Source organism: Mycetomoellerius zeteki, unplaced genomic scaffold, assembly GCF_001594055.1.
Source record: "Mycetomoellerius zeteki isolate Tzet28-1 unplaced genomic scaffold, Tzet1.0 scaffold10, whole genome shotgun sequence".
Lineage (NCBI taxonomy): Eukaryota > Metazoa > Arthropoda > Insecta > Hymenoptera > Formicidae > Mycetomoellerius > Mycetomoellerius zeteki.
This window is the reverse complement of record NW_017255911.1, coordinates 17,481-29,184: the sequence shown is the minus strand read 5'-3', so window position 1 is coordinate 29,184 and position 11,704 is coordinate 17,481. Positions and strand designations below refer to the sequence as shown.

General features: G+C 30.9%; 1 protein-coding gene across 1 annotated transcript in view; it reads right to left on the bottom strand.

Moving 5' to 3' along the window:
* Nucleotides 1–10,929, bottom strand: part of LOC108731178 (Ecdysone-inducible gene L2) — a 15,841-nt gene extending 4,912 nt beyond the window's left edge. Inside the window, 13 exon segments of the mRNA XM_018461354.1 lie at nt 4,293–4,425; nt 4,496–4,603; nt 4,669–4,958; nt 5,153–5,535; nt 5,714–5,912; nt 6,064–6,117; nt 6,189–6,342; nt 7,674–7,867; nt 9,495–9,748; nt 9,834–9,987; nt 10,419–10,534; nt 10,702–10,765; nt 10,768–10,929. Of these exon segments, the coding sequence (XP_018316856.1) occupies nt 4,293–4,425; nt 4,496–4,603; nt 4,669–4,958; nt 5,153–5,535; nt 5,714–5,912; nt 6,064–6,117; nt 6,189–6,342; nt 7,674–7,867; nt 9,495–9,748; nt 9,834–9,987; nt 10,419–10,534; nt 10,702–10,765; nt 10,768–10,797 (2,133 nt within the window). The 5' untranslated portion in view covers nt 10,798–10,929.
* Nucleotides 10,930–11,704: the final 775 nt, after the last annotated feature.

Below are 11,704 nucleotides of genomic sequence, written 5' to 3'. Positions count from 1 at the left end.
TTTTCTTTAACGGCGACGAAGATCGTCTCAGGATATCTCGATAATCCGCGTACGTGCAGAATAATTAATTAGAATTGAATATTCCTGCGGAGATGGATCGTCTCGATATTCTCACGAAAGAATTAAGTAACTTATCTCACCGAGTTAATTCACGCGAAAATGTATATGTATACGTTTGAGAAGATATGACTATAGAATATTATTAATGCAAACTCGCGCCGCGCCCACGCCGTATTCTTGATCGCGTGTCTTTTATTATCACACAAATCGATCGCGCGCGACTGTATTCGCTCGGCTGTTTTATTAAGTCGCGGTAATATTTCGCCGTTATCGTTGAATTTATCTTAACGTCCGCGAATCCGATCCGAATGCGATCCGAAATATGCGGTCAATCGCGAAGACGAAGCCCCGGTGAAAAGCGTTGTGTTCGCGCTAAAACAGCTGTGCCGTCAAATTTGGATTTCGTCAGCAGTATCGAGGTCGTTACCTCAAATTTTACGGACCGTGCTGCTCGTAGAGGTGGCTCGAAAGGCACCAGTTATAAAATTATCCTCGACAATAATGGAGATTGTTTAACCGTTGGCGCATTACTTAATGTTTAATCGACTGCTCAATAAACTGCATAACAGTATATTTCCAAAGCGCCTCCGTTCTCGCGGGTGTGTGTTACTCTCTCGCGCGGTAATTAGTTCCCTTTCATTCAGGGCAACGCGGACGATACGTTCTTTGTGTGACAGATTGCACGAAATGGCCTTTCGTTACGCGCAATTTGAAATAAAACATCTTATCCGTGTGTGAGACCCGATGATGTCACTATAGAAACAGTAACGTGCGTTCGTTAAAATCCGTTGAATAATTTGTGCATATATCACAAATGTGTCCGTTATATATTTTTCTCAAATATTAAAATATTTTATTCCAAGTTTATTTTTTCTTGTGGGGATGTGTATGTGTACATACATAGAAAAATAATTTTATATTGTATAGTATATTTATATATTTATATAATTCTATGTTATATATTTTATTTATATTATATTTTAAACTTGCACAAATAATACATAAGGTGTGATTAACTTTAATTTAACCGTTCGAATATTTCAAAACCCGCAAGTTTTAGGAAGAAACATTGTAGACAAAAGTTGTACGGTCTGAAGGGAGAATAAATGGTCAAATTCATTTTCGGAAAAAATCAATTTTTCAAAGTCACATATAAAAATCATCGCTATTCTTTTAATGAAATTGTATGATTTTTATATAATGTTTCTCTCATTATTCTTTATATAAAAGTATAAAAGTAGAATTGTCAAAAAAATCAATTTATAAGATATTTTATATTGGCACATTTTGACATGAAATATAAAATATCTCATAAACTATTCATTTTTTTATAACCTTAATACTTTTCTGCATAGAATAATGAGACAAATCAGTCTACAAAAAAAATGCATAATTGTTTTTCGGAAAAATTATATAATTTGCAGTATGCAACTACGTAACTTTTTTAAAAAGCAACTATGTTTTCTTTAAACTAATTTATTCATTTCATTATTCTATATATAAAAGTATTAAAATAGAGTTATGAAAAAAACATAGTTTATGATATTTTATATTTCATGTCAAAATATACCAGAATAACAAATAAAATTAGTAAATAAAGTATTTCGTATAATTTTTTTGATAATTCTACTTTAATACTTTTATACTTTTATGTGTCGTATAATTAGAGGAATCATATTATGTAAAAAAATCATATAATTTTATTTAAAAAATAATTATAATCTTGAACAATTTTTCAATTTTTTTCAAAAATTAATTTTATCATTATTCGTTTCCCTCCAGACCATACAACGTTTTGTCTAAAAACTTCCTTCTAAAATTTATAGGCTAAATTTACACTGTGCGCTTAGTCCGTGACCTATACGATAGATGTCTTTGTTTAACCTACAGGACAAACAAGGACATCTATTGTATAGGCCGCGGTCTAAATGCACGGTGTAAACGTAGCCATAGATTTTGAAATATGTATTTCAATGGATTAATTAAAATAAGCCACCCTGTACATTATAATAATGTCATATTACAATTTCATATTACAGAATATGTATATATATATAAAATTTTTTTCTGTAATAATATGGGATATCATGCGTATATATACACAGAGTATCTCACACACATTTGAAGCTTCGGATGTAATTATCTCTCAAACTATTTTCGAAAAAAATGTTTCAAGTGAAACTTACTTTGTTTCGAGAAGGACGTTTTGAAGGATGTTTTGATGGTCACAGATCTTTTCTAGGTGGACGTGCCTTCGAGATTTTATGATGACCCTTATTTTTTTTAATGGAATTATATAATTTCTTTTACATAATACGATTCCTTTAATTATTCTGCATACAAAAGTATTAAAACGGACATACCAAAAAATCAATAGTTTACGAAATATTTTATATTTTATTCTGATACATAATGACATGAAATATTAAATATTTCGTAAACCATTAATTTTTTATAAATATACCTTTACCAACAGAATAATGAGATGACTCGATTGATGTAAAAAAAAGATACATAGTTGCTTTAAAAAAATATGTAGGCAAAATGGATATTTTTATATATATATATATAATAAGCAATTATGTATTTTATTTATGTCAATTGATTCATCTCATTATTCTGTTTATGAAAATATTAAGGTGCAATTATCAAAAAATTAATAGTTTAAGAAATATTTAATATCAAAATGTGCCAGAATAAAGTATAAAGTATCTCGTAAATTATATTGATTTTTTGTATTTCTAATATACTTTAATATACTTTCGAATACAGAATAATTAGAGTGCTAATTAATAATATGGTTTATAAGATCTATGGATAGCACGAAATAAGAATCATCGTAATAAAGATTAATTGATAAACAAGTTTTTTTATATTTTTTAAAGTCTTTTTTATTAAAAATATATATATTATATGTCAAATTTACTTTCTTATATTAACATAATAAACATATAAAGTTTAGTTAAAACTTGAACTATGCATAGCAATTATACAAAATCGCATTTAACGATCAATTTATAAATAATTAATCCTGAGACTATGATCGTCTTTACATCAATATACTGAAGAAAGGAATCAGATAAACAGCAAATATAAATCATTATCTATATTTGCTGCATATATTAATCTTGTCGAGTCGGAGGACATTTATAGACTACACTTATACAGTACACTTTATTGGGTTTAATAACATCCGTAGCGATAAAACTGGCCAATCGTAGTCATTCCATTCTTCACAGGTATAGCTATGATTGGCCAGTTTCATAACTATGAATGTTATTAAACCCGATTAAGAGTACTGTGTGAACGTAATCATACTATATTTATCAAAATTGTATATTGTACAATTTTTATATTAATTATATAATTTGAGGTAGTGTCTTTGATATTATAACAAAGGACTCTGCACTAATCATATAGAACAGAGCTGGGATTTAGTTGCACATTTTGGCCGATTTTCAGCTTGGTTCCTGTCCCATACTTTGCCGATCAGCATTTAGGCTGCACGCAGGTTGATAAAGGGACAGGAACCAAGCTGAAAATCGGCCGAAATGTGCAACTAAATCCCAACTCTGATATAGAAAATTAGATCCCGGTGAAATGAGTTACTTTTCACACATAAAATAGCTAATAACGTGATGAATAAAAGATATTAGATACAAGGCTCAACAATAGATAATTTTTGAGCTATTATGTATCCACGGTGCTCTGTGAGCAAAAGTATTACATCTTTGATATTTTTACATATGGACCGCATATTATGAATACAACCGAACTTTTTATTGGACATTATAATTTGACTAAATTTTCCGATAATTTATGTAAGGGTGTTTGTTGTTTTACATTGAAAATGACCCGATCGGTGTCGAAACGTTTGTATATATACGATTATTAAACATCTTACAGTATAATTGGCTCGTTGCCCTTCTTTTATTTATTGATTTATTCTAATTGAGCCACATTAACAATTATATTACATCTTTGATACACTATACTCAAAAACTATCCATTATTGAGTTTTTGACATTTTTTTGTTTACTATATTATAAGCTACATTATGCGTGAAACCGGGATCGAGACTCATTTCACCGGGACCTAATTTTCCGTATGATTAATGGGTTCCTTTGTGCATGTGTAAACATTTTGCTTTAAGAAAACACGAATGAGATCTCGTTATGTTGGATAGTCGTGGATTTTGGTTAAAGCTGGAAGCTTAAAATAACTTATGGTTATCTCATATTGTTGATTTCACTCTTATAGATTTCAGTTGCTGCGTCTGAAACTTGTAAAGTTGGTATATCGAAAATATGAAAATCTTTTTGTATCTTTATTTTATCTTTAGAAATTTCTGATTTCACCATCGACCTGAAAAGATTCTCAGATTACAATTATCTTACAGAATACTTGATTGTGAGTTTTAATGTAATATACTTACAAATCCGAACACAATTGCACGAGATGCTGCGGCATGTAATATCGAGCGTGAGGAGAGAGATCTAAGAATGGATCATTCACATTTGCTGTGCTTTCTAATCCTTCAAATCTGCAATACCACGAATAGTTGAACATACGCAATTTGGAAATCACAAAAATAATTATGAAACTTACCTTACGACAAAATGTCTGCGGTACTGACGCGCGACTTCGTTTACTTTGCTTTTTGCCACTTCAAGCACAGCGCGAAATGATATATCGCGGAAATCGTGTATTTCATAGTATTTACTGAGTTTATCCAAGCTTGATTCGTTGTCTCTCGCGTTTGATATAACGACGCTTCTCGTAAATGGTGTATCTACCCAAACCACGCGGCAGCCATTATTAAATAATTTAGTAAACCATGAAACAGTACCAACCCTAGCCACTTCGTTCCATACAGTTCCATTATGCCAGTCATGCACCTTTAAGAATAATAATCGTAAAGAGAACATATTTAATATTCAAGTTGTATCACTTTGTATCATACAAATGCGAAAACTTTAATGAAGAGAGATAGTTAATAATTTTAATTTAATAATTGTTAATAATTGTGATAAACGATGTTACATGGTGTTATGTAGAACATATTATCGACTATTATTACTGCGAAACTTACAGAACAAGAGCACATTTTGGTGAGTGTTTCACGAAAATCTTTCATCAATGTCATAAAAGATGTCGAATGGTTGGTGTAAAGAAGGACAATATCATCGCACGAAGGGTCATGATCAATTGTCTTCTCAATGACATTGTCAATAATATCGAAATCGATTGATTTAGGACAATCAGAATCATCGTGCTGTGGATTTACATACATATTGATTTCTTCCCTTCGAATACACGAGTAATGCCAGAAACATAATATTCCAATTACTGCCGATGCAATTAACACAATAGCAATAATTGGCAACAATAGGTACCAACTTGCGCTCAGCATCACATCTGATTTCATCTGTCTCGATATGATCGTGTCCTGTAGCTCGTAAGATTTCGTGCAGCCTAAAAGTGTCATTTGTAAAACTATTCGGTATCTAAACGAAAAATCCATTTGTAAAATATTGCAAAGTTTAAACTACTTCCTAATATGCCAATCGATAAAATACATTAATTACAGAAAAGCTGCCATTTTGTTATCTATTAATTTTATTTTGCAATATTACAATAAGTCCATACTTACGCTGTACCCATAAACATGGCACTTCATTTAATATTCCACCTTCCGTATAATATCTGAAACATTCTGGCTTCCATATAGTATCTGACTGACATCGATTATCATCCAGGAGATATCGAAAACAATGACCTTCAGTTTGCGTTTCTATTTGAAAGTTACAACGTACTCTCTTTATATATTTTCCATTTGCCGTTGGTTTTTCCTATTTGAAAGTTTCTTTTAATGTAATTTACATACATATCTGAATATATATATATATATATGTATATGTATATAATACAGGTAAGAAATGAATATTTTGACGGCTTGAAAATAATATACAATTCTGATGTGTGATTAAGAAAAATATTTACCAATTTTACACTACAATCTTGATCTCTTAGTTCATTGTATGGAACATGAACCTTCTAAAAATAAAAATTTAAAGAATGTCAACTGCTTAATAAAAAGAAACTGTATTTTGATAATTAAATATTACCAGTCTAATTGTCCATGAGTATAATATCGGTTCTCCTTGCCAAATACATTTTTGTTGTAGGTCTTTATTCCGCGGTGATATCAATCCTAGACGAAGAATGTCGCCCGTATTTGCTGGTAGAAAAATATCTAAAGTAAAATTTTTTACAACTTGTCTGTAAATATAGATATGCAATAGTTAGTTAATTTTGTTAAAAATGAAGATGAGGGGACACTGCCCCAATGACCTTGATCTTGACATATGTTATCAAAGTCATGACTCTGAGTGACCTTGAGTTTTAACCGTCAATCATTGCTCGTTAAAAAGTTATTAACAAAATAAGTTTTTATAAATGGAGCTAATTTTTATAATTCTGTAATGACTTTCCACGCGAAGCGACGTCCACCCCACCTTCCCTCTACCTAGAGAAATTCTAGCTCTTTGAAGCAAAGGTCGTAAGAAGGGTGTATGGGCTCACTTCGTGTGAAGTCAGTCCACGCATGTACTTTACAACGCGAAACAAGACAATCCACGTGTACAGTGATAGTCATGAAAATAGAGCTATCCACATAAAAATTAATATAATTATTTTATCGGTTGTTTTCATTTGTCGGTAATGTTATTCATTACAAAGTAACAACAATTCAAATCAACTAAAAAAACAACAAATTATTGCCGAAATAAAGTACATGTCATATTACGAAAATCATAAAGTGCCCTGTGCTGTAAGTAGTCTAGTCATAATAATAAAGCCAAATTATTATTAATGTTCAAAATTTCAACGAAAATAGAGCGAAATATTCACTTAATAGAGTCGATGAAAAAATAAAAATTTAAGCAATGAAGGAAAATCGCAATGAAAAATTGCAAAAATTATTGGTCGCTTTATAAAAATAGGGGAAAATGCATTAAAACTAGAAAATAATAAAGAAATTTGAAATCACATTAATATTTCACAAACTTTTTTTAATAAATTTACATTAATAATTTCACTTTATTATTATTATAACCAAACTACTTATAGCACAGGGCACTTTAGGATTCTCGCAATACAACATAGGCCTTATTTCGTCAATAATTCGTTATGTTTTTTTTTAGTTGACATGAATTGTTGCTGATGTACAAGAAATGACATTCCCGTCAAGTGAAGACAGACGGGTAAAAAACTATATTTTATTAATTTAGGTAGCTCTATTTTCATGACCATCACTGTATATTTTATAAAATATATTTGCCAAAATTTTAATTTTGATAACGACCGACGATTAAAACTTCTTCAAAGTTACTCAGGGTTATGATCTTGATAACATATGTCAAGGTCATTGGAAGAGGATTCCTTCATCTTCATTTTTATCTCAATTCTTTTACATCGAGCCATTTCTAAATGTTTTTTTTTATGAAAAATGCCATTAGAGAGTTAAAATATTTTGATAAAATATAGTCAATAAAGAAATGTATATATATATATATATATATATAATAGGAAAATCTTATTATTAGACATACTTTTTCTCAGAATCAGACTGCCTCATATCTATATCTTTATATTTACAAATGACTTGTGGTTCTTGAACTTCTGCTCGTTGATAAGTAGTGTTCAAAAATATAGACTGTCCTGTTATATATTTCCGATTATTTATGCGATATCGCAGTGCATAGCATCCTGTAAAGATATATTTGAACCATAGCCAGATATTATCCTGGAAAATAAATTTAATAATGTAATTTATTATAACAATAAATAAAAGAGCATTACGACCCGAGATAATATCATTATGCGCTTTTTATCGAGTTAATAACAAATATTAATACAGATATTTCATTGTGATATATAAAGTCGTAAATAAAATTTAATTTAATAAAAGTGATTCATACGTTCTTTCATTTATTGTTCATTTTTAATTGTTTGAGCTTTTGAATTTAATCTTTTCATTTGTCTCTTTCTATTTTTAAAATTTGTTATTTTTAAATTTCTCTTTAAGTAATGTAATGTACATATATTGTATGTGTACATATATACACCTACATATATACATTATTTAAAGGGAAATTTAAAAAAAAATATATATAATCAATTTTAGATTCACGTCTTTTATGATAAAAACTTATTATTAAAGCTAATTAAATACATTGGATACACGGTAAAAATATAATACAAGGATTTCAAAGTTTTTTTCTTCAATAAAAATAAGTATTTCGGATTTTTCATATTTTTTTCGTAGTAGTAGACAATACAAAATTTTTACTGGTATAGTTCATCATTTATCTTAAACATAGTAAATAATACTTGATAAATTAAATTTTTGTTAGATACGACGTATAATAGTGAGTTGCTCAAATCAGATACTGATGAGAATCTCAAAATCTGTAAATAATTTATTGCGAAAAATATTGCTTCAGCTGGGATATGAACCTGGAACTCCCAACTTTCCAGAACGGGTGTCATACCAGTTTGACCGAGGTTATAACAACGTTTGCAATAACCAATAACTTATAATTAATAAGCGAACGTTGTATTTCAAGAAGATATGTGATAAAGTTATTGTTAAAGTTCAATTCTAATATAACAACTCATAAATACACAATAATAATTAGTAAGGAGCATATAAGCCAGTACTGAGTGTCGATGTGGAAAATGTTAGTTGTTTAAAATTTTGATTTTATAATAAAACATAATAAATATCTTTGTTAAACATTTCGATCTTATATTAGGTCATCTTCAATAACATTGTTTCACAAGTATACAAGAATTTTTTTCAGATTTTTACATGGTTTGGTACAATAAAAAAAATGCTGTGGACCTCAATGTCTCAATTTGTGAATTATGATTGAAAATTTTACATTGCTGATAGAAGAGTATATATTATATGTCATGATATAACTAGTACACAATATAATTTTGCAACATTTTGTATATAACTATTACATTATTTAACATATGTTACCTTGAAACACAACTTTTATTTACTAGTTATTGGTTATTGTGACAAATATTGCTGAATCCTCAGCGATCTAATGGTGAGAATGCTCTCACGGAATGCAAAAGATCCAGGTTCGATCCCCAGCTAAAGTAATATTTTTCAAAATAAATTATTCACAAGTTTAAGATTTTCTTTTACATTTGATTGTAAATATTCTTATTAAAAAATGCTCTTATTAACATTAATTCAAAAGAATGGTTAAACTGCTTGTATAATTTAATAAGTAATATGGCTATTCTGATTCTCATGAATATGTTCAAGGCTGAAAAAGATTTTGGCACACAATATGCAGAATCAGAATGTATGTATAACCATTTCACCATATCAAATTAGTATTGTTTGTTACCTGATATAACTGGACTACTGCTGATTTATCATTGCTTATTCGATTTCGTTCGAAATCGGCAAATGCCGATTGATTAGTGTTCTTAAAAACACATACACTTCTGTACACAGTATGTATGATTGATTTAATATCAACCACTTTATCAAAGTCATAATTCATACATTCTTTTTGATTCTTGATAGAAGGATCAACTAATAAAGCTATTTCATACTTGCATTCTCTTTTAGGGGGTGCAAACTGAACCTTTAAAGAATCTTAGATAAAAGATAAAAATATAATTAATGGATATAATTAGATCCTCTAGAGAGAAATTAATTATTACATTTCAAAATGACGTACTATGTGTATCTCTTTCTTCCAAGACATCCCAAAATACATCATAGATCTCATAATAAGGAACTTCTTCAGCAGTACAATAATTAAGAAACATGGAATTGTATTCAATTGTGTCATTATCATTTTTATTCTTAGGTTCTTTTTCTTTAAACTTATACTGAAAAACAAAATAAGATACAAGATATACATTATTAATATACAATATACTGGGTGTTCCGTATCAAAATTCTATCAAATTTCCTATCAAAATATTAAGGCTATAATAACTTTTGAATTATAATTGATTAAAAATAGTGTGTAATTCGAAAACTATTATAGCCTCAATATTTTCGTATTAGGATTTTCATCTTAGAATGTTCAAAAGAATCCAGAAATAATAATAGAGACTATAAAAGTAAAATTTTTTACATATAAGTATTTAAAGTTAGCTTATAATTAAAAAATTATTATAGTTCGACATTTTGGTATTAGAATTTTCGTCTCAAAATGATCTCAGGAATCTCCCCTTAAGCGTTATTCGGGTCTTTTCGTACGGGACACCCGGTGTATACATATATATAACTTTCAAAACGGTGTTGTGTAACTCACATTGCACAAATCTTCCGAAAATCCATCCGTCTGTACACTCAGAACAAGTAAAAGAAGAGAAACACTATACATTATCCTTTCTTGATACATAAAAATATTCCCTGCTTTTTGAAACGCTGCAAGTAAAATCATACTATGGTTAGCGAGTAGTATTCCAGCTATATACGAATATTTGAGATCCGATCCTTTTATTTAAAATAAATCTCCTTTATATATATCGGATATACATTTATCTGTAGGAAACGAAGTAAGACGCGGACTACGTTTGCGTTTCATTTATCACCTTTTTCCTGACCTTTATCATGTTTATAGGACCATGGTATGTACATAGAAAAACTTAAGTAATAACAATGAAGGCCAATGTTGCCAATCTCCGCATTAAGATCGTGATTGCATTCGAGAAGCGCGCTATCAGCGCTATTTGTGGCTGCGTTCCGTTAGGGTGCTGTCCTATGGGCACGGAAAACGGAATCGGAACACGGAATCGGAAAGGTGAAGTGGTAAGGGCAACCAATCAGCATCGTTCCGTTCCGATTTTAAGTAGCCTGGCTTCCCATGGGGCATATTTTTCGGAAACGGAAATTTTTCGTATTGTCAATCACCAGTGATCACTAGCGATTAAAAATAATATATATATTGAAAAAATTCAACTAAAAGGAGCATTGAAAAGGTGAAAAATGTCATCTGTAAGTATTGTAATTACATGTATGTTAAATTATTTTATATTAAATTTTTTATAATGATGGTTTTGCATACACCTCTAACCTTATTTTGTTTTATATAATGTAGCGCCAGCAAGTAGACCGCCCGCACACACGGGCGCCGCGAAACAAAAACCAGGCGCAGCAAGTTTTCACGCAAGCACTACGCGGGCCCCGTTTTCTCGCGAATGCTTGCGTCGAGCATACCGCGAGTAGCGCAACGTAACCCCCAGGGGGCGAAAGCGCAAAGCGTGTACTCACGCAAGAAATTCACCCCAACGAGGGATAAAAAGCCCGTCGCGACAACGGCCCGACGCTCACGGCGCTTCCGAGAGTCTATTGTGTTGTAACCAGGGAAAGACGCTCAGGCTATTCTCAGCACGAGAGAGAGTGTATCCCAACAGACAAGCTGCAGTAAGTACCGAGGCTCGCAGAGGTGCCATCCAAGCTGGCCACCGTTTCACCCAGTGAAACCGGGACTACCACGGGCAGCGACGGGGAACTGGCGGCTGCACAGGCTGGATATATCTCCGAGGCGCCTTCGATTGACGTTGCCGCCAGGAGTGACGCTCGACGAGAGGGACA